This window comes from Pristiophorus japonicus, chromosome 6 (assembly GCF_044704955.1).
Source record: "Pristiophorus japonicus isolate sPriJap1 chromosome 6, sPriJap1.hap1, whole genome shotgun sequence".
NCBI lineage: Eukaryota > Metazoa > Chordata > Chondrichthyes > Pristiophoridae > Pristiophorus > Pristiophorus japonicus.
In genome coordinates, this window is record NC_091982.1 from 185,082,185 (window position 1) to 185,106,534 (window position 24,350).

At 43.2% G+C, this 24,350-nt stretch overlaps 1 protein-coding gene across 1 annotated transcript; it reads left to right on the plus strand.

Annotated features, from left to right (window-relative positions):
- The first annotated feature begins 1,848 nt into the window (after positions 1-1,848).
- On the plus strand, positions 1,849-23,208 carry polr2h (RNA polymerase II, I and III subunit H). The gene is made up of 5 exons (XM_070883487.1): positions 1,849-2,006; positions 6,294-6,377; positions 7,288-7,381; positions 20,138-20,221; positions 21,227-23,208. The coding sequence occupies exons 1-5, from the start codon at positions 1,934-1,936 to the stop codon at positions 21,342-21,344; spliced, it is 453 nt and encodes a 150-aa protein (XP_070739588.1). The 5' UTR covers positions 1,849-1,933; the 3' UTR covers positions 21,345-23,208.
- The last annotated feature ends 1,142 nt before the right edge of the window (positions 23,209-24,350 follow it).

The window sequence follows — 24,350 nt, forward strand, 5'->3', positions numbered from 1 at the left end:
AATTTGACCACAGGGAGTGAACTTGTGGGAGACACTCCTCACCTGGTCATCCAGGTATATAAAGGGAGGTCCCACGCAGGGTCATCACTTCTTGGTCCTGTGAATAAAGGTTAAGGTCACAGAGTGACCTTGTCTGCAGAATGTGCCTCGTGTGAATTTATAGTAGTGTGTAAGGACACAACAGATATCTTGCCATCAGAATGCTCTCCTTGATTTAGGTACTCCCGGACCAGCGTACACAGTTCTTCATACGATTTGGTTGTTGGTTTCACCGGAGCAAGAAGATTCTTCATGAGGCCGTAGGTTGTTGCACTGCAGATGGTGAGGAGGATCACCCTTTGTTTGGCAGTGTTCTCATTCCCTTCCAGCTCGTTGGCCACAAAATATTGGTTGAGTCACTCCACGAAGGCTTCCCAATCGTCACCTTCTGAGAATTTCTCCAGGATACCAACAGTTCCCTGCATTTTCACATGATGGTTCATTATCTATTACTTGTCGCCAGTTGTTATGCCTCAATAAAGCAATGTGACTGAGTACTGTAGACTTGAGCAAGTGTGACCTTAGTCTCTTTATTCTGATTCCAGAGTGCTGGCACAGGATGGGAGGTCTGATTATATGCAGTACTCCCAAGGGATGCTGGGATCTCTTGGGACTCCAGCAGATGCGCCCTCTGGTGGTGGTAGAATGCTGTTACAAGGTGTTGCATACATAACTGAGAAAATTTCTGCTCATCCAGTACTGGATGTCGGACAAGCAATCTGACAATTTAGATACCAAGCAGGAGTCGAGAGAAGTGGTAGAGAAGTAGAGCTGGGTGTCGTCAGCGTACATGTGGAAACTGACTCCGTGTTTTCGGATGATATCGCCAAGGGGCAGCATATAGATGAGAAATAAGAGGGGGCCGAGGACAGATCTTTTAGGGACACCAGAGGTAATGATGCTGGAGTGGGAAGAGAAGCCATTGCAGGAGATTTTCTGGCTACGATTATATAGATAAGAATGGAACCAGGCGAGTGCAATCCCATCCAGCTGGACAATGGTGGGGAGGCGTTGGAGAAAGATGATCAACTGTCAAAGGCTGTAGGAAATCCCTTGTTTCCCTTACTATCCAAAAATCTATCGCTTTCTGTCTTGAATATACTCAACGACTGAGCATCCACAGCCCTCTGGGGTAGAGAATTCCAAAAATTCACAAACCTTTGAGTGAAGAAATTTCTCCTAATCGCAGCCCTAAATGTCATCTGTGACAGATATGGCTCAGTGGATAGCACACTCGCCCGAGTCGGAAGGTTGTGGGGCCAAGTCCCACTCCAGGCACTTGAGCACATAAATTTAGGCAGACACTGCAGTGCAGTGCTGAGGGAATGCTTCACGATCGGACTTATCGTCTTTCAGATGAGATGTTAAATTGAGATCCTGTCTGCTCTCTCAGGTGGACGTAAAAGATCCCATAGCACTAATTCGAAGAAGAGCAGGGGAGTTATACCCGGTGTCCTCGCCAATATTTATCCCTCAATCAATATCACAAAAAACAAGTTATCTGGTCATTATCACATTGCTGTTTGTGGGAGTTTGCTGTGCGCAAGTTGGCTGCCCCGTTTCCCACATTATAACAGTGACTACGCTCCAAACAAACTTCATTTGGCGCTTTGAGACGTCCCGTGGTAGTGAAAGGCGCTATATAAATGCAGGTCTTTTTTTAAATAAAATACCCTTCAGGAAAGTATTATCAAAACAAAAGCAATGCCTTGGTCAAAGATGGCGGGGCTGTGATCAAATGCTCACACTGCGTGCCGCCTGTCTGCTGGGAGACGCGGCGGTCCGCCAGTATCCCGGCATACCTTGAGAAACTCGGAGCATTCGTACCGGGCCTGCTTGGCGGCGGTTGGAATTTGTCTTGTTTGAGGTTAACTTTGGCTTTGCGTGTATCAGGATGGCGGGGATTTTATTTGAGGATATTTTTGATGTGAAAGATATTGACCCGGAAGGTATAAAGTTTGACCGAGGTAAGGAAAGGAGCCGAGCGCTGTTCCAGGCACGGCGTGTTTCAATGAATGGCATCAGGCGGTTTCATCGTCAAGCCAATGGAGCGATTCCGCCTTCATGGCAAACTTGTTGCAATCTTTGAGGGCGGGGGGTGGTTGTGTTGGATATTCTCGGGTTAAATGTCACTGGCCATTCCCGTAAACGGGAGCTTGCATCCCCTACAACCTGTGCTACTTTTATTGTCCAGTATCCAGTTAAACAGTTTGTTGCGATAACCAACTCCTGCAACATTGCACATGTGTCTTCCTGTCGTTATGAAAGGTTGGAAAAGTCTCCGTTCGGATCAACCAGTCGCTGTCGGCGTTGACCCTCTATGCGAGATCTAATCGCATTTAAACCCCTCATTTCCCATATTCCTTCAACCCCCTTTGCTTCATTCACCTATCCAATCCAATCTTGTATATTGTTATAGCTTCTTCCCCTAGCATGAATCCTGGAAGTGAATTCCACAGCCTCACAACTCCAAAGAAGTTTCTCCTGACCTCTGTTCTAAATATTTATATTTGGGTCCTGATTTTATTCCAGGTGGGTATAGCGAGGTGAGTGTGAAATTTACCGGCTGCCACAGAAAACAGGCACAGGATATTTTGACCACTCAACTACTGGTAACAGTCCGTTTCTGAGTTGGCACTGTTTAGTGAACCGACTTCTACTTTGCAGAGGCTGATCATCAATTGACACTTCCTCCTACCTCCCCCTGGACCATGACCCCACTACTGAATATCAAGCTATCATTTCCCAGACCGTGACTGACTTCATCTCTGGAGAGCTTCCTCGACAGCCACCAACCTCGGGGACTGCCTATTATGATCATTTTCATAGACAGTCCCTCGGAATCAAGGAAGACTTGCTTCCATTCCTAAAGTGAGTTCTTTGGTGGCTGAACAGTGCAATATGAGAGCCACAGACCCTGTCACAGGTGGGACTGATTTGCCGCACGCTCCTTCCGCTGCCTGCTTCTCACCTCTTCACGCTCGCGGCGTTGAGATTCGAAGAGCTCAACGCCCTCCCAGATGCACTTTTTCCACCTACGGCGGTCTTTGGCCAGGGTCTCCCAGGTGTCAGTGATGATGACGCACTTTACCAGGGAGGCTTTGAGGGTGTCCTTGTAACGTTTCCGCTGCCCACCTTTGGCACATTTGCCGTGAAGGAGCTCCGCATAGAGCAATTACTTAGGGAGTCTCGTATCTGGCAACCAGTCCCCATCCACCACCACCCTCCTCCGCCTGGCTGAACTTGTTCTCATATTGAACAACTTGTCCTTTAACTCCACTCACTTTCTCCAAATTAAAGATATGTCGCTATGGGAACCCGCATGGGTCCTAGCTACGCCTGCCTTTTCGAGGGATATGTGGAACATTCTTTGTTCCAGTCCTACTCGGGTCCCCTCCCTCACCTTTTTTTCCAGTACATTGATGACTGTATTGGTGCTGTTTCCTGCTCTCGCCCTGAACTAGAAAATTTCATTCACTTTGCATCCAATTTCCACCCTTCCCGTACCTTTACATGGTCCATCTCCGACTCTTCCCCTCCCTTCCTTGACTTTCCATTTCTGGGGATGGGCTTTCGACCAGTATCCACTATAAGCCCACTGACTCCCATAGCTACCTTGACTACACTTCCTCCCACCCCGCATCCTGTAAGGACTCCATTCCATTTTCCAAGTTTCTGCATCTCTATTGCATCTGTTCCGACAACGCCACCTTTCACACTTGTGCCTCTGATATGTCTTTCTTTTCCCTCAACTGAGGATTCCCTTCCGCCGTGGTTAACATGGCCCCCGACCGTGTCTGTTTTATTTCCCGCACCTCTGCTCTCACCCTCTTCCCCTCTCAGAAACACGACAGGGTTCCCCTTGTCCTCACCTTTCACCCCACCAGCCTCAATGGATCATCCTCCGTTTTTTCCGCCATCTCCAGCGTGATCCCACCACCAATCACATCTTCCGCTCCCCTCCCCTCTCAGCATTCCGAAGGGACCACTCCCTCCGGGACACCCTGGTCCATTCCACAGTCACCTCCAGCAACCCCTCCCCTTCCCACGGCACCTTCCTGTGCAAGCGCAAGAGTCACCTGCCTTTTACCTCCTCCATTCCCATTATCCAGGGCCCCATATACTCCTTCCAGGTGAAACAGTGATTTACCTCTACTTCTTTCAATTTAGTATACTGTATTCGCTGCTCACGATGTGGTCTCCTCTACATTGAGGAGACTAAACGCAGATTGGGAGACCGCTTTGCGGAGCATCTTCGTTCAGTCCCTAAGCGTGACCCTGAGCTTTCGGTCATCTGTCACTTTAATTCCCCGCTCCACTCCCACTCCGACATCTCCATCCTCGGCCTCCAACACTGTTCCAATGAGTTCAATGCAAGCTTGAGGAACAGTAACTCATCTTTCGTTTAGGCACTTTACAGCCTTCTGGACTCAACATTGAGTTCAACAATTTCAGAACATAACCTCTGCCCATTTTCGGCTCCCTTCCCCCTGCCCCCCCCCCCCCCCCCGCCGCCGATCTTATGTTTTTTTACTCTTTGTCTCCAATGGCAGCTGGTCATTATTCCACCATTCATACCCTATCTAGACGAACCTTTTTCTAACTTCTGTCATTACCATTTCAATACGGCCCATCATCCCTTTTGTGTCTCTAATCCTATCCTATCACAGATCTTCCCTTTTGTTCTTTCTTCCCCTCCCTCTTTCAGTGCTCCTTAAAATCTGTTATTTTCGAACATTCGCCAGTTGTAACGAAGGGTCATTGACCTGAAACGTTAACTCTGTTTTTCTCTCCACAGATGCTGCCTGACCTGCTGAGCTTCCAGCATTTTCTGTTTTTATTTCAGATTCCAGCATCCACAGTACTTTGCTTTTGTATTAGTGCTTCTGTCTACCCTGTTCTGCCTTTCATAATTTTAAATGAGCGCACTTCTGTCATATGGCCCAATAATTGGTGGTGTTCGAATGAAAAAATACCTAATTTTTGAAATCTTTCTTTGTATTTCCTCATACCAGACAGTATCCTAGTGAATTTGTATTGTACCCTTTCTAAAGTTTCAATATCCTCCTGATAGTGTGGAGCCCAATACACATCACTATAATGAGATCTTAAGGTTTTCTATACACTCATCGTTACCTCTTGGCTTTTATATTATACACCTCTTGTGATAAAACCTAGGTTTCCATTAGCTTTTTTTTGCAGTCTTACCAACCTGAGGTGCTGCTTTTAATGCACTATGAACCTGTACCCCGAAATCCCTCTGCTCTTCCACAATACTGAGCCTACTTCTATTCTGAGTATAATCAGTTTTTTTTAACCAAAATGCATCACCTCACACTTATTGACATTGAATACCACCTATCTTTTATAAACCCATTTCCCATCTTTTCAGTATCCCTTAATAGCTTCCTGTGGTCTGTTAAAGAATTAATGATACCTCCTATTTTGATATCATCTGCAAATGTTGATACCACTCCCTCTAGGCCGATATCCAAATCATTGATACACACAGTGAAGGTAAGTGGCCCGAGAACTGTACCCTGAGGGATACCACTGCACACTTTCAACCATTCTGAAAAAGTGCCCTAACTCCTGCTATTTTCTCCCTGCTAACCAATTATAAATCCAGTTTGCTATATTTTCCCCTCATTCCATGCTCTTTAATCTTCTCTATCAAACTTCCATGCGGTATCTTGTCAATTCTTTTCCTCAAGTCCATGTATGCTGCAACCACTGCATTTCCCCCATCTATCATGTCCCTTACCCTTCAAAGAATCCTACGAGGTATAATTACATAGAATCAACAGCACAGAAACAGGCCTTTTGGCCCAACCCAACTGATCTGAGCCAGTGTTTACACTCTGTACTAGTCTCCTCCCACTATAATTGCAATAATGTTTAAGAATTTTAAAATCGAATGATTGAAATATACTCTTGCCGACTGCTGTCATTTTTTAATTGAATTGATTTAGTTTGCTTTGGCCTCTTTTATTTTGTACAATGGAGCAATAAATGGACAGTTTTTAATGCGGTAGAATATACTATGGTGCAAAGAAGTTTTAACTGATATAATTGTGCTATCTAATAAAATGCTACTCCTATGAATATTTAGCAAGCTAAATGTTTTTGATTATGCAGTAGAAATCTCTAATTAGAGTGTTAAATGGCAGTTCTGGAATCCAGTTAAGATGAACTAATGAAAGCAATATTCAGGTACCTTTCGGCAGAGTGGAACTTTTGTGCTCTCTTTACAGTTTCACGCCTACACTGTGAGAGTGAATCCTTTAAAATGGACCTGATACTTGATGTAAACATTCAGATTTACCCTGTTGAACTTGGTAAGAATTTCAATTAACATATTTCTGTAATTACTGTATTTTAGACCTCATGAGTTCAGTTATAGTTAAACTGAATCAATACTGATACTATGGAAGAATTGAAAGGTCTTGCATGTTTGACAGCTGTAATATATTTAGAGTAATGAGCGTGGACAACATCATGTTTTACTGTCTGGTTTTATTGCTTTCTGCATATGGGCATGTAAACCTGTGTACAGAGCTCTGTTCACTAGGCTCATATTGCCAAGATGATTAAAAGATGATTTTATGGCATTTATTTGAGACTACATTGGTTTTCATACATCCAATGCAAAATACTGAATTGACATAGTTACATTTGGTAAAACCAACACTGATTATTCCAAAATTACATTTAATAATTCTCTCCTTTGATTTTATGAATTGGTTTCAGTGGTCTGCAGCTTAGAGGGACATAATTTGATCATTAACCGTGGTGAGGTAGAATGTAATGGAGGTTGAAAGTATGAAATCTTCCAATTTTTATTGCATTGGACTTATGGAAATGATAGTTTATGTGAACTCAAAATTCTGCAGTGCAATATTAAAAGGATATGTAGAGATGCCTTGTTCGGCCAAAGTAGTTTTTTTTGATGACATTTATAATATCCTTCAGATGTAATATGACAGTTTGCATTTTTTGTTTTGCATACCAGTGTTGCATAGATTTGGAGTGGGTTCAAAGTGGGGAATACCAGTAAACTCATTGATGCAATTATATCACTCTTGAAAGTAGGTAAAATAATTGTAGACTCGAGAGGAGGGAAATGTGTTTTGGATTTATTTAAGTTTTGGATGAGGGGAAAGAATAGAGCAGGGAAGGAGTTGTGAGACTCAATATTATTACCCTGTCACATATTGAAAGTTTGTTTTTCTTCCTGTTTTTCTTCAGGTGACAAGTTTCGTCTTGTAATAGCAAGTACTTTGTACGAAGATGGAACGCCGGACGATGGAGAATACAATCCCACAGATGACCGGCCATCAAGGTACTTGCTGCGTAAAAACATTTCTCCTTGCATCACCTCTGGTTCTTTTGCCAATTACCTTAAATCTGGGTTTTCTGTTTTTTTTTTAAAATTCATTCATGGGATGTGGGCATTGCTTGTAAGGCCAGTATTTATTGCCCATCCCTAATTGCCCCCGAGAAGGTGGTGGTGAGCTGCCGCCTTGAACGGCTGCAGTCCGTGTGCTGAAGGTACTCCCCAGTGCTGTTACATAGAAACATAGAAAATATGTGCAGGAGTAGGCCATTCGGCCCTTCGAGCCTGCACCGCCATTCAATGAGTTCATGGCTGAACATGCAACTTCAGTACCCCATTCCTGCTTTCTCACCATATCCCTTGATCCCCCTAGTAGTAAGGACTACATCTAACTCCTTCTTGAATATATTTAGTGAATTGGCCTCAACAACTTTCTGTGGTAGAGAATTCCACAGGTTCACCACTCTGTGGGTGAAGAAGTTTCTCCTCATCTCGGTCATAAATGGCTTACCCCTTATCCTTAGACTGTGACCCTTGATTCTGGACTTCCCCAACATTGGGAACATTCTTCCTGCATCTAACCTGTCTAAACCCTTCAGAATTTTAAACGTTTCTATGAGATCCTCTCTCATTCTTCTGAACTCCAGTTGATCCAGTCTTTCTTGATATGTCAGTCCCGCCATCCCGGGAATCAGTCTGGTGAACCTTCGCTGCACTCCCTCAATAGCAAGTATGTCCTTCCTCAAGTTAGGAGACCAAAACTGTACACATTACTCCAGGTGTGGCCTCACCAAGGCCATATACAATTGTAGTAAAACCTCCCTGCCCCTGTACTCAAATCCCCTCGCTATGAAGGCCAACATCCCATTTGCATTCTTAACCGCCTGCTGTACCTGCATGTCAACCTTCAATGACTGATGTACCATGACACCCAGGTCTCGATGCACCTCCCCTTTTCCTAATCTGTCACCATTCAGATAATAGTCTGTCTCTCTGTTTTTACCACCAAAGTGGATAACCTCACATTTATCCACATTATACTTCATCTGCCATGCATTTGCCCACTCACCTAATCTATCCAAGTCACTCTGCAGCCTCATAGTATCCTCCTCGCAGCTCACACTGCCACCCAACTTAGTGTCATCCGCAAATTTGGAGATACTACATTTAATCCCCTCGTCTAAATCATTAATGTGCAATGTAACCAGCTGGGGCCCGAGCACAGAACCTTGCGGTATCCCACTAGTCACTGCCTGCCATTCTGAAAAGTACCCATTTACTCCTACTCTTTGCTTCCTGTTTGCCAACCAGCTCTCAATCCACGTCAGCACACTACCCCAATCCCATGTGCTTTAACTTTGCACATTAATCTCTTGTGTGGGACCTTGTCGAAAGCCTTCTGAAAGTCCAAATACACCACATCAACTGGTTCTCCCATGTCCACTCGACTGGAAACATCCTCAAAAAATTCCAGAAGATTTGTCGAGCATGATTTCCCTTTCACAAATCCATGCTGACTTGGACCGATCATGTCACCTCTTTCCAAATGCGCTGCTATGACATCCTTAATAATTGATTCCATCATTTTACCCACTACCGATGTCAGGCTGACCGGTCTATAATTCCCTGTTTTCTCTCTCCCTCCTTTTTTAAAAAGTGGGGTTACATTGGCTACCCTCCACTCCATAGAAACTGATCCAGAGTCAATGGAATGTTGGAAAATGACTGTCAATGCATCCGCTATTTCCAAGGCCACCTCCTTAAGTACTCTGAGATGCAGTCCATCAGGCCCTGGGGATTTATCGGCCTTCAATCCCATCAATTTCCCCAACACAATTTCCCGACTAATAAGGATTTCCCTCAGTTCCTCCTTCTTGCTAGACCCTCTGACCCCTTTTATATACGGAAGGTTGTTTGTGTCCTCCTTAGTGAATACCGAACCAAAGTATTGTTCAATTGGTCTGCTATTTCTTTGTTCCCCGTTATGACTTCCCCTGATTCTGACTGCAGGGGACCTACGTTTGTCTTTACTAACCTTTTTCTCTTTACATACCTATAGAAGCTTTTGCAGTCCGTTTTAATGTTCCCTGCAAGCTTCCTCTCATACTCGATTTTCCCTGCCCTAATCAAACCCTTTGTCCTCCTCTGCTGAGTTCTAAATTTCTCCCAGTCCCTGGGTTCGCTGCTATTTCTGGCCAATTTGTATGCCACTTCCTTGGCTTTAATACTATCCCTGATTTCCCTTGATAGCCACGGTTGAGCCACCTTCCCTTTTTTATTTTTATGCCAGACAGGAATGTACAATTGTTGTAGTTCATCCATGCGGTCTCTAAATGTCTGCCATTGCCCATCTACTGTCAACCCCTTGAGTATCATTCGCCAATCTATCCTAGCCAATTCACGCCTCATACCTTCAAAGTTACCCTTCTTTACGTTCTGGACCATGGTCTCTGAATTAACTGTTTCATTCTCCATCCTAATGCAGAATTCCACCATATTATGGTCACTCTTCCCCAAGGGGCCTCGCACAACGAGATTGGTAATTAAGCCTCTCTCATTACACAACACCCAGTCTAAGATGGCCTCCTCCCTAGTTGGTTCCTCGACATATTGGTCTAAAAAACCATCCCTTATGCACTCCAGGAAATCCTCCTCCACCGTATTGTTTCCAGTTTGGTTAGCCCAATCTATATGCATATTAAAGTCACCCATGATAACTGCTGCACCTTTATTGCATGCACCCCTAATTTCCTGTTTGATGCCCTCCCCAACATCACTACTACTGTTTGGAGGTCTGTACACAACACCCACTAACGTTTTTTGCCCTTTGGTGTTCTGCAGCTCTACCCATTATAGATTCCTCCACATCCAAGCTAATGTCCTTCCTAACTATTGCATTAATCTCCTCTTTAACCAGCAATGCTACCCCACTTCCTTTTCTTTTTATTCTATCCTTCCTGAATGTTGAATACCCTTGGATGTTGAGTTCCTAGCCCTGATCATCCTGAAACCACGTCTCTGTAATCCCAATCACATCATATCTGTTAACATCTATTTGCACAGTTAATTCATCCACCTTATTACAGATACTCCTTGGATTAAGACACAAAGCCTTCAGGCTTGTTTTTTTTAACACCCTTTGTCCTTTTAGAATTATGATGTAGTGTGGCCCTTTTTATTTCTTGCCATTGTTTACTCGGCCTTCCACTATTGCTTTTTACCTTTCTACCATCTGTTTCTGACTCCATATTACTTTGCCCTGTCTCGCTGCATAGGTTCCCATCCCCCTGCCATATTAGTTTAAACACTCCCGAACTGCATTAGCAAATATTACCCCTAGGACATCAGTCCCAGTCCTGCCCAAGTGCAAACCATCCCTTTTGTACAGGTCCCACTTCCCCCAGAACTGGTTCCAATGTCCCAGGAATTTGAATCCCTCCCTCTTGCACCACTGTTCAAGCCACGTATTTATTCTTACTATCCTGCTCCCTCTACTCTGATTAGCACGTGGCACAGGTAGCAATCCAGAGATTACTACCTTTGAGGTCCTACTTTTTAATTTAACTCCTGGCTCCCTAAATTCAGCTTGTAGGACCTCTTCCCGCTTCTTACCTATATCGTTGGTACCTACATGTATCACGACAACTGGCTGTTCACCCTCCCTCTCCAGAATGCTCTGTAGCCGCTCCGAGACATCCTTGACCCTTGCACCAGGGAGGCAACATACCATCCTGGAGTCTCGGTTGCGGCCGCAGAAACTCCTATCTATTCCCCTTACAATAGAGTCCCCTATCACTATAGCTCTCCCACTCTTTTTCCTGCCCTTCTGTGCAGCAGAGCCACCCATGCTGCCATGAACCTGGCTGCTGGTGCCTTCCCCTGATAAGCCATCTCCCCCAACAGTATCCAAAACGGTATATCTGTTTTGGAGGGAGATGACTGCAGGGGACTCTTGCACTACCTTCCTGCTCTTGCCTTGTCTCTTGGTCACCCATTCACTATCTGTCCTAACCCTTACCTGCGGTGTGACCAACTCACTAAATGTGCTATCCACAACATTCTCAGCATCGCGTATACTCCAGAGTGAGTCCATCCGCAGCTCCAGTGCCTGTCATGCGGTCTGTCAGGAGCTGCAGCTGGGCGGACTTCCCACACTCATAGTAGTCCCTGATTTCCCACATAGCACAGGAGGAGCATAACACGGGTCCGAGCTCTCCTGCCATGACTTAACCCTTAAATTAATTTACGTACTAAAATTTACTTAAACACCAAATAGCTACTTAGTAGTTCGCTGCCAATTAAACCAATCTAAAAGTCAGTCTAAAAGAGAGTTATACTTATCAGTCGAACAGCCAACCACTTACCAGCTTGGCTGTGACATCACCTCTCAATTCTGCACCCCTCTATCTTTGTCTGCAGCTGGTTGTGCTGGTGTCTGGGCCTCCGTCTCCTACTCTCGCACTCCTTATCAGCTGCTCTAGTGTTAGCACTGGTAGGAAAAACAAGGCAAAACAGCACCTGCCACCCCCACTTACCCTTGAAACTCACCCACTTACCAAACTCACGAATGCCACTCTTTGCTGCTGCACTCCGTGCTCTGCACGAGCTGCCTCTTTTTTAAACTGTATCTAGGTCAGATGACTCAGAACTGGTTTTAACTAGCTGCTAATTGTCTCCTACTGGAGAGTTACCTTGTTTTTCTCTGCCTAAATCTGAAAGATTCCGAACTATTTAACTTTTCCCCTTTAAATTAAACTGCTACTTACTTAGAAGCTACTGGCAATTGCCACTAACAATTTACTCCAGCCAATTTACTACGGAGGGAGTTCCAGGATTTTTACCCAGCGGCGATGAAGGAATGGTGATATACTTCAAAGTCAGGATGGTGTGTAACTTGGAGGGGAACTTGCCAATGGAAACCGTTTTTCACTACTTTATGAAAACCCTTCATGATTTTGAACACCGTTATTAAATGTCCCCCTAACCGTCTCTGCTCTAAGGAGAACAATCCCACTTTCTCTAGTCTCTCTACGAAACTGAAGCCTCCCATCCTTGGTACCATTCTAGTAAATCCCCTCTGCATCCTCTTCAAGGTCTTGACATCCTTCTTAAAGTTTGGTGCCCAGAATTGGACACCGTTCTCCAGTTGGGGCCTAACCAGTGATTTATAAAGGTTTAGTATAACTTCCTTGCTTTTGTACTCTTGTGCCTCTATTTATAAAGTCAAAGATTCAATATGCATTTATAACAGCCGCATCTACTTGCCCTGCCACCTTCAAAGATTTCTGTACATAAACCCCCAGTACTCTTTGTTCCTGCACCCCCTTTACAATTGTACTATTCTGCATAGACCACTGAAAAAAAATGCTAAAGAAAACATCTAATGTTACTGTGATATATGTGACATTGATCTGGTCTGTCATGTTCATGTTTGCCTAAACTGCTGCAAATGCAGACATTTTGTCTTTTATAAGTTGATCACTAAACTTAATATGTCTACCTCCTCCCAATTATCAGTAAAATGATGGAAGGTGTCATCATCAAGTAACCTACTCACCAACATCCCTGATAATTTATGCTCGGTTCAGGTTCTGCCAGAACAACCTGGCTCCAGACCGCTTCACAGTCTTGATCCAGACATAGATGCAAGAGCTGAATGCCAGAGGAGAGGTGCGAGTAGTTGCCTTTGACACCATGGCAGCTTTCTATTGATTTATTGCACCAAGGAGCCCAAACAATTAGGGTCAAAGGGAAAACTCCAAGTCTGGTCATATTTGATGCAAGGAAGTTGTGGTTGACGGAGGCCAGTTATCACAGTGTCAGGATGTTGCTGCAGAGATTCCACAGGCAAGTAACCTTAGCACAATCGCCTTAAGCTCCTTCATCAATGACCTCGCCTCCATCATAATGTCAGGAGTGTGTTTGCTGACAATTCCAGTTTTCAGTTCTATTCATAATTCCTCTGATAATGAAGCAGCCCACGCTAGCCAAAAGAAGGATCTGGATAATATGCTGGCCTGGGCTGATAAATGGCAGGTGACATTCATGCTACATGGGTGCCAAGAAAGGATCATCTTGAACAAGAGAAAGCCCAGCCATCTCCCCTTGTCTTTCAATGACCCCACCATCAACATCTTCGGAGTCACCATTGATCAGACTGGACCACCCATTCCGTGAAAGCGGCTCGCCACCTGACCCCTCAAAAGTCTTCACCATCTGCAAAGCTCAAGTCAAGGGTGTGATGGAATATTCACCTGAATGGGTGCAGCTAGAATAACAAAAATGCTCAACATCATTCAGGACAGCAATTTGCTTGATCAGTGCTCCTGCCACTGGGCTCAATATTCACCCCCTTCATTACTATAGCCTTGTTGTCACAGTTTGTACAATTTACAGGATTCATTGCAGCAACTCACCAAGGTTACTTTCATCGTACCACCCTCTCCTGTGATCTCTACCATCAAGAATCAAGAAGGACAAAGGCAACAATATTGTAAGAACATCATCGCCTCCAGGCTCCCTTCTAAGTTGCACACCATTCTGACTAGGATATGTATTGCTGTTCCATCATCATCACTAGATCAATAACCTAGAATTCTCTACCTAATACTATATTGCTAAGACAGTCCCAATACAAAACCAAAACACTATACTGTCCTTGTATAAAACCTTTTGTTAGGCCTTATCTAGAATACCGAGTAGTTCTGGTTCCCTCATGGTGGGTGATCTAGAGGGTGTAGAAAAGGTTCAGCAAATAGCCACTAGTTTAAAGGCCCTTTGTTAGCACAATAGGCTTAGAGAGCTGGATCCTTTTACTCTAGAAAAGTGTAGAGTTTCAGCAGATATGATTGAAGTCTTCAAAATATTGAAAGAATTCGAATTGTGGATCGACTATTTGAGTTGAAAAAGGTTAGAGAAGACCAGGCGACATGCCTATAAGTTATATAAGCATAGATATCGGGGGGGTCTTTTCACCGAGAGTTGTCCATCTTTGGAACAAGTTGCAGGTGAGTGCAGTAAATGGATTCTCTTCAGGTATTAAAATTCAAGCTGATCGAGTTCCTAACTGGCTGACAACACAGCATACAGAAGTAGGTAGGGGATTGGATGATGTGTCTCCGTGGTTATAGAAACATAGAAAAATAGAAAATAGGTGCAGGAGTAGGCCATTCGGCCCTTCTAGCCTGCACCGCCATTCAATGAGTTCATGGCTGAACATGCAACTTCAGTACCCCATTCCTGATTTCTCGCCATACCCCTTGATCCCCCTAGTAGTAAGGACTTCATCTAACTCCTTTTAGAATATATTTAGTGAATTGGCCTCAACAACTTTCTGTGCTAGAGAATTCCACAGGTTCACCACTCTCTGGGTGAAGAAGTTTCTCCTCATCTCGGTCCTAAATGGCTTACCCCTTATCCTTAGACTGTGACCCCTGGTTCTGGACTTCCCCAACATTGGGAACATTCTTCCTGCATCTAACCTGTCGAAACCCATCAGAATTTTAAACGTTTCTATGAGGTCCCCCCTCATTCTTCTGAACTCCAGTGAATACAAGCCCAGTTGATCCAGTCTTTCTTGATAGGTCAGTCCCGCCATCCCGGGAATCAGTCTGGTGAACCTTCGCTGCACTCCCTCAATAGCAAGAATGTCCTTCCTCAGGTTCGGAGACCAAAACTGTACACAATACTCCAGGTGTGGCCTCACCAAGGCCCTGTACAATCTTTTGCAATCCGTCTTAATGTTCCCTGCAAGCTTCTTCTCGTACTCCATTTTCCCTGCCCTAATCAAACCCTTTGACTTCCTCTGCTGAGTTCTAAATTTCTCCCAGTCCCCGGGTTCGCTGCTATTTCTGGCCAATTTGTATGCCACTTCCTTGGCTTTAATATTATCCCTGATTTCCCTTGATAGCCACGTTTGAGCCACCTTCCCTTTTTTATTTTTACGCCAGACAGGAATGTACAATTGTTGTAGTTCATCCATGCGGTCTCTAAATGTCTGCCATTGCCCATCCACAGTCAACCCCTTAAGTATCATTCGCCAATCTATCCTAGCCAATTCATGCCTCATACCTTCAAAGTTACCCTTCTTTAAGTTCTGGACCATGGTCTCTGAATTAACTGTTTCATTCTCCATCCTAATGCAGAATTCCACCATATTATGGTCACTCTTCCCCAAGGGGCCTCACACAATGAGATTGCTAATTAATCCTCTCTCATTACACAGCATGATTGAAAAAGGAACATTAGCGTGTGTCTATGGGGTAAAGAAAATGCATCAATACCTGTTTGGGCTAAAATTCGAATTGGAAACTGACCATAAGCCACTTATATCCCTGTTTTCCAAGAGTAAAGGGATAAATACCAACGCATTGGCCTACATCCAGAGATGGGCGCTCACGTTGTCCGCATAAAACTACGCCATCCGCCACATTCTAGGCACAGAAAACTGCGCCGATGCTCTCAGTAGGCTGCCATTGCCCACCACGGGGGTGAAAATGGCGCAGCCTGCAGATCTAGCCATGGTTATGGAAGCATTTGAGAGAGAGCAATCACCCGTCACTGCCCGGCAGATCAAAACTTGGCCAAGCCATGACCCTTTATTATCTCTAGTCAAAAGCTGTGTGCTTCACGGGAGCTGGTCCAGTGTCCCAGTGGAAATGCAGGAAGAGATAAAGCCATTCCCTTGGCACAAAGATGAAATGTCCATACAGGCAGACTGCCTTTTGTGGGGCAATTGAATAGTGGTCCCCAAGAAGGGCAGAGACACCTTCATCAATGACCTTCACAGTACCCACCCAGGCATCGTAATGATGAAAGCGATAGCCAGATCCCACGTGTGGTGGTCCCATATCGATGCGGACTTAGAGTCCTGCGTTCACAGATGGAATACATGCTCGTAGTTAAGCAATGTACCCAGGGAGGCGCCGCTAAGTTGGTCTTGGCCCTCCAAACCGTGGTCTAGGGTACACTTCAACTCTGCAGGCCTGTTCTTGGGTAAAATGTTCCTTGTGGTTGTAGACACGTACTCCAAGTGGATTGAATGTGAGATAATGTCAGCTAGCACATCTGCTGCTACGACTGAAAGCCTGCGGGCATAATTGCCACAATACAGTTTACCCGATGTCCTGGTGAGCGGCAACGGGCCATGTTTTACCAGTGCTGAGTTCAAAGAATTCATGACTCGCAACGGGATCAAACATGTCACATCCGCCCTGTTTAAATCAGCGTCCAATGGTCAGACAGAGAGAGCAATGCAAACCATCAAGCAAGGCTTGAAGAGGGTAACTGAAGGCTCACAGCAGATTCGCCTATCCCGAGTCCTTCTTAGCTACTGCATGAGACCCCACTCACTTACTGGGATCCCACCTGCTGAACTGCTCATGAAAAGAGCACTTAAGACAAGGCTCTCGTTAGTTCACCCTGATCTACATGAACAGGTAGAGAGCAGGCGGCTTCAACAAAGTGCATACCATGATAGCGCAAATGTGTCACGTGAGATTGAAATCAATGATCCTGCATCTGTATTAAATTATGGACAAGATCCTAAGTGGCTTCCCGGCACTGTCGTGGCCAAAGAGGGGAGCAGGGTGTTTCTGGTCAAACTTTCAAATGGACTCATTCACCGGAAACACTTGGACCAAATCAAACTCAGATTCACGGACTACCCTGAGCAACCCACCTTGGATCCTATCTTGTTTGATCCCCCAACACACACGCCAGTGACAACTGACACCACGGTTGACCACGAAGCAGAACCCATCATCCACAGCGGCCTTGCAGGGCCCAACACACCAGGCAGCCCAGCAAGGCCAGCTGCACAGCAGCCCAGCGAGGGCCCAACAAATGATTCAACAACACCAGCTTTCACACCGAGACGATCAACCAGGGCAAGAAGGGCCCTAGATTGACTCACATTGTAAATAGTTACACTATTGACTTTGGAGGGAATGTTGTTATTTATATGGACTTGTATTTACTCTGTACAGCCACCAGAGGGCTCATTCCCCGGAGTCCCAAGGGATCCCATAATCCCTTGGGAGCAGGAGGCCTCACAGATTGCAGAGGCACTCTGGAGATCTGCAATAAGAGACCACGGTCACACTTTACTTTGAGCTCAGTGTTCAGCCTGACTCTTTCTCCATACACAACAAAAGCAGTGAAGGATGGAGGCACCTCTGGTTCTCCCCCTCTTCCTGTTGTGCGCTCGTTTCTCCTGCAAGGAGGGAAAAAAGAGAGGCTTGAGTGAGAATGATTGCATGAGTGTAAGGAAGGTGTGGGTTACATCTGTAGAGGGTGACTGTGAGGGAGTGTGGTGCCAATGCCAAATGGCCTCCTTGTGTGAAATTACTTGATATGATTGCATTAGGATGAGGACGAGTGTGAGGGGTGGTTACTCAGATGGGGAAGTGAGTATGTGCATAGAGAGAGAGGGATGGATCGACATGAAAGGTATGTTGGTGTGAGTAATGATGTGTAGGAGTAGGCTTGGGAAGACAGAGTGACGGAGGTAGAAACATAGAAAATAGGTGCAGGAGTAGGCCATTGGGCCCTTCTAGCCTGCACTGCCATTCAATGAGTTCATGGCTGAACATGCAACTTCAGTACCCCATTCCTGCTTTCTCACCATAACTCTTGATCCCCTTAGTAGTAAGGACTACATCTAACTCTTTTTTGAATATATTTAGTGAATTGGCCTCAACAACTTTCTGTGGTAGAGAATTCCACAGGTTCACCACTCTCTGGGTGAAGAAGTTCCTCCTCATCTCGGTCCTAAATGGCTTTCCCATTATCCTTAGACTGTGACCCCTGGTTCTGGACTTCCCCAACATTGGGAACATTCTTCCTGCATCTAACATGTCTAAACCTATCAGAATTTTAAACGTTTCTATGAGGTCCCCTCTCATTCTTCTGAACTCCAGTGAATACAAGCTGTCTAGAACTTGTTTGATTACTTCGGAGGTTGGAGAGGAATTTTCCAGATTTTTTTTGCCCCTCCTAAATTGGCCTATGGTTTCTACTTCTCCCAAGAGATTCCATGTTTACTAGCAGATATGGGGTGATGAGAGTCATGATGTTAAGTTCCATCGTGACAGTACAAGACAGGCTTGATTAATCAGCCGGTCTTTTCCTATCTGTCATTCTCGAATGTTTGTGTGTCTAACCTGTATCATTTTAAACCCGGGCTGACAAAATGCACTATGTGTGTTTAACAAGACCTGAAAGAAAAACATTTTTATTTCATGTCCCTGAGTAGTTGGTCAGGTTACATTATTCACTTCACAAATTGCTGTTCTTTCTAGAAAAACAATTTTATACTTTTACAGTGCATTATGATGTGGTAAGCTTTGTGCAAGTGTGGAAGAGCAGGTCTCTATTTCTGAGCTGGCCTGCATAGGGATTAGTACCAGCAAATAGTAAAAAAGTACGTGAGTGTTGTCATTCTCCCGAGACCTAAATTATTGTTTGTTTTGTTTAAGAGTTTCTGGCAGCGAGAGGAATATCGCACAACCAAATGAAATAATAAGTGGTGGTAAAGGTTAAACTGCGAGCATGATGTTTTTTTAAACTAGTGCAAAAGATCACGGAAACTCGATGTACTGAACGTAATTTGTTTAAAATTCCACAATTTTTTGTGGGGGGAGGTTATGCCAATTTTGGCCGAATTGTGCTGAAAAAAACGGCAAGAGAGGAAACTCTACCCCAAAGCTCCTAAAATTGACCCTATAATGGCTGATTTTGAGACCTAATATGCTATCTTATTGCTATATTTAGGCTGAGTGCTGAAGGACACTGGATCACTGTCTTTGCCTTGTGGCAACCTACGGTTCTTGTTTTTTTTTGTGAAGCTGTACAGTCACTGAAAGGCTGGGTGCTGTAAGGTTGAGCACCCAATTTTAGAGTCTAGTCTTGGAAAAAGTTAAGAAAATGGCAATTCTGATTGAAATTTGAGCTTTTAATGTTGAAGATTTTTAACAAAGGTATTTTAGTTTGAATTATACTCAAGAATACAGCCATTGCAGGAATCTATCCTGGAGTATTTATTTAATTATTCAACATTTGCCTTAGCTATCATTTTAATTGCCCACTATTCAGTTGCTCATTCTTTTCGTACAAATCAGTGCCAGTCCTTTATTTTATGTACACGTTATATTTATTTCTTTGCCATTTTCTTTCATTCTCCCCTGAAGGCTGTGGTATGGTTGCACAATACTAAATTCCATTCTGGTATCTTGCCTAAATGTCCATTATTTATGTGTGAGCTATCGTGGTGAGTTTTGACAGACAATTTGACTACAGAAGTTGACACAGCCAATCCTGCCCAGGCCCAATATTCACACATATGCAAGCACAATCCCACCCACTTCTACTTCCAACAGAGGTTACTGGATGATCGTCAAGAGCAGGAGCTCTGGCTGATTTTCCAGTCCCTAACTAAGACTACTGCCATCCCAGACATGCCAAGTAACAAATGGACCTTGATTAGAATAGTTCAGCTGACAGTATCAAAGGTACTTGTGACTTGGTTGCTGAATGCTTTGCGTGAAATTAATTTTAATTCAGACATCACAGTTCAAAAATAATTGAAACTCTTGCTTTCCATATTAAGAGACTAATTATTGTTGAATGGAAATAGACTGGTGAGTAGTGGATATTGTTCTGCAGAGTATCTAGCCTAAGTTCGTCTGGGTCCAAAAATGTAAGAATATTCCATTTCTAGGAATTCACTTTGCTAAATGTTATTTCTTTTCTATTTTGTAACAGGGCAGACCAATTTGAGTATGTCATGTATGGAAAAGTTTATAGAATAGAAGGTGACGAGAGCTCGACTGAAGCAGCAACCAGGCTGTGAGTACAGAATGATGTAAACTACTGCAATATGAAAGTTAACTGAAATTGGTTTTACATTTATAAAATGGTCGATTGTGTTACTTAAAAGTAGATGCTGCAAATGTTTATGGAGTTAATTTTGTGTAATCTTTGGATGCATTGCCCACCCAAAATCTGGGACAGAATGTAAATTTTATCTAAAACTAGACTTTGTACACTGCTGTTCTGTGCTCACTGTCATACAGTGTACGGATCAGGAAGGAGTTCTCGGCAAAGTGCATGATTTTTGAAGAGAAGTATACTCTTAATTAAACCACCATAATGCAAGAACAGTTAATCTGATAAGCAATAAGCTGGACAGTTTTTAAGAACATACTTTGAAAATTGACTCTTGCATGGTGAAATCATTTTTGCCATGATAATATATTTTATAAATTTTCAGGATAAGGGCATCACTGGCAAGACCAGTATGAATTGCTCATTCCTGGATGAGAAGGTAGTGGTGGGCATTCTTGAACTTCTGTAGTCCAGGTGCACCACATTGCTGTAGGACATGGAGTTCCAGGACCGAGACACTCTGATGATGTCTGTCCATGTCAGGATAATGGGGAACTTGGAGGTATTGGTGTTCCCATGCACCTGCTGTCTTTGCCCTTCCAGGTGGTGGGGGTTGTGCCTTTGGGAGGTGCTGCTGAAGGCGCAGTATATTGGTGGTGGATATTTAGGCTAGTGGATAAAATGCCGATCAAGATTATTGCTCGTAGATTCAAGAATAACCTTGTACTAGTATCAGGACTGGTTTTAATAAATCAGCTTGTTAATATATATCCTGTTTGAAACTAGGATCCGAAGTATTGCTTGGAGATAGTGACAATGGTCAGCAAGTCTACCATGATTACATTTCTCTTGACATACAAAAAGTAAAAACATTTCCAACAGGGGCAGTGTTTTCAAATGTACTTTTCTTGTGTGCTGAAAATGTTATTTAAAAGAAAATACTCAGTGGATTTTCACTCTTTCCAGGTCAGCATATGTATCCTATGGAGGCCTACTTATGAGGCTTCAAGGGGATGCAAATAATTTACATGGCTTTGAAGTGGACTCCAGAGTGTACCTGCTAATGAAGAAGCTTGCTTTCTAAGATACATGGACAAAATAAGAGGAATTCTAAAGTTGCTGGCTTATCAAGAAATCAAGTTTGTTTGTTGATATGAATCAACAAAGCATTATCACACCAAATGTGTAAATGTTGCCCTACATTTCCAGTTTCCCTGTTTTAAAGGAGATTATGTAGGAAAGCAACCACATGAGGAAAATTAGAAGTTGTCTCACCATCTGAAACGGAAGAAAATTTTATTAAGTTTCTATGAAGTGAAAAGAAAATGTACTTTTTGTGATGACGAGTGTACAAAATGGACATCAGCGAACTCTCCAGTGTCCAAATAAAAATTGTGCTTGTTTCAAGAGTAACATGATGAAATGCTATTTTAATTATTCAATATGTCATAGACAATATGTACGGGTTTATTTTTAAATAAATTTGATCTGAGAAAAGGGGTCATTTGCTTTGCGACTGGACAGATCAGAAATTCTTAGGAGCGTGGAGGGGTGAACTGAGGAGCTCGTATTTGGTCATATGGGCAGCAGAGATATAATTTAACTGGGAGATTGTGGTACTTGTATATTGTCCTATTACTTTTAGATCTGAGTTGACTGACTTAATGGAATTCTGCTCTTTGTAACAGATATCCATGTACACCAATCACTAAACGTTAATGCGCAAATATAAAAAGTAATCAAAAAGGCTAATGTGATGTTGGCCTTTATCTCAATGGGGTTGGAATTCAAAAATGACATTGATGCTTCAGTTGTACAGAGCCTTGTCAGACCCTATCTAGAGCACTGCATTCAGTTTGGGTCCCTGAACCTCATTCAGGAAAGATATATTGGCAAGCTCCCAAACAGCAATGTGATAATGACCAGATAATTTTTTTTTGTTATATTAATTGAGGGATAAATATTGGTCAGGATATCAGGGATAACTCCTCTGCTCTTCGAAATAGTGCCATGGGATCTTTTATGTCCACCTGAAATAACAGACGGGGCCTCAGTTTAACATCTCATCCGAAAGACTGCACCTCCGATAGCGCAGCACTCGCTCAGTACTGCACTGGAGTGTCAGCTTAGATTTTTGTGCTCCAGTCTCTGGAGTGTGATTTGAACCCACAACCTTCTGAGGCGAGTGTGCTACCAACTGAGCCACTGGCTGACACTGATTGTGTGGGAAGGAGAACATTTTACTCTTGCAGCAAGCAGCGTGATGCTGAGGTATGGGTTAAGGCAGACTAGAAATGACTTGCCAGCATCAGTGGATGAATGCTTATGTTCATATTGCATTCCACTATCTGCTATTTTAACCTTTTAAATGGATTAATGCTTCTACTAAAATATAGACTAGAAGAATGTCATACAAACACATCAGGAATTTGCTGATATCACTGCTAACAATTCTTAGGTTATTGGGAACAAAAAAAAATGCTTTACAGACATTCTGTATATGGGAGTGCTGAATTAAGAGTTTTGTTCCTCTGTTGACATTCTTTACCTTGATTGATACAAGAGGGGGATATAGAAATGATCACTTGTCCTGTAAAGGAAATATGAGGGATTGCAGATCAAGCTACTTTATAATGTCTGTGCAACTGAGAGTACACAGATACAAATGATATAATTGTGATCTCAAGATATTAGGAATGTCTCAGTATTGATGTGTAAATAATTAAAACTGATAAATACCCAGATGAAAAAAAATTCAGGAACAATTCAAACTGAAAGAAAATAGAAAAAAAATGCATTCTCCCTAATATTTTTCCTTGATAAACATCAGACAAATGTTTTAAGGATTTATCCTGAAACATTCCTTTAACTTGATTTTTAAAAAGTGTTCATAAGTAAAAATAGTCATTCATTTACTTTCTTCAAAGCTTAAATCATTTCCAGGGACTTGGCTAGAAATTGTGATTTTATGTTCTATATTAATTCTTTTTAACTAATTGTTTAAATATATTATGTTCTGTCTTGTGTGTTCTGAACAAGCATCAGAAATAAAATAATTTCCTTTATAATTGAGCTGTTAATGTCGGAAATAGGCTAAATGTTCTCTTAACATTTAAGAATACAATGATTAAAATATATTTCAGTATCTCCATATCATCAAAACAAAGTAGGCAGTTTGATGTTTAACAGCAAATTAACTTGGCTTTCTTTCTACTATATAGGATAGGTGTACCAACATCAATGTTCTCACTCAGGCCAACATCCCCAGCATCGAAGCATTGACCGCGCTCCATCAGCTCCGTTGGGTGGGCCACGTCGTCTGCATGCCCGATTTGAGACTCCTAAAACAAGCGCTCTACTCGGAGCTATGACACGGCAAGCGAGCTCCAGATGGGCAAGGAAATGCTTCAAGGACGCCTTCAAAGCCTCCTTGAAAAAATGCAACATCTCCACCCACACCTGGGAATCCCTGGCCCAAGACCGCTCAAAGTGGAGGAAAAGCATCCAGGAAAGCGTCGAACACCTCGAGTCTCTTCGCTGGGAGTAAGTTGAAGCTAAGAGTAAACAGGAAGGAGTGCATGGCAACCACCCACCTGTTTCTTCAACCACCGTTTGCCCCACCTGTGGCAGAGACTGTAGGTCCCGCATTGTACACATTAGTCACTTGAGAACTCATTTTTAGTGGGAAGCATGTCATCCTCGACTCCGAGGGACTGCCTAAGAGAGGAAATATCTAATATACTCAACATTACTGAATTTAAGATTTTAGAGAATGGGTTGTGGTGAGATTAGGTTATGAAAAGTCATTTACAGGCCATGTTTTATGGGATTTGATAGTTTTATGCAAGAACCTCCAATGCAAGTACTGTATACCTTTCCAGAACACAACAGAATTAAGTTGAGATAGTAAAGTCATTGTTTTAATTACATAATAGTTTAAAATGAGGAAAACACAAACCAAATACAGGTATAAGTTTAGAAATGACTAAACTTACATTTAATAGGAGTTGTCTGCTACCTGGTGCAGTGGATGTTTGTTCTGGATTCTTTTAAATAGGAACAATAGATTAATGTGATGGAGTAACTGGTG

Coding starts and splice junctions, on each gene's coding strand:
- polr2h (XM_070883487.1), top strand. CDS start 1,934: ATGGCGGGGATTTTATTTGAGGATATTTTTGATGTGAAAGATATTGAC. Junction 6,378..7,287: donor GATTTACCCTGTTGAACTTG/GTAAGAATTTCA, acceptor GTTTTTCTTCAG/GTGACAAGTTTCGTCTTGTA. Junction 20,222..21,226: donor ACTGAAGCAGCAACCAGGCT/GTGAGTACAGAA, acceptor CACTCTTTCCAG/GTCAGCATATGTATCCTATG.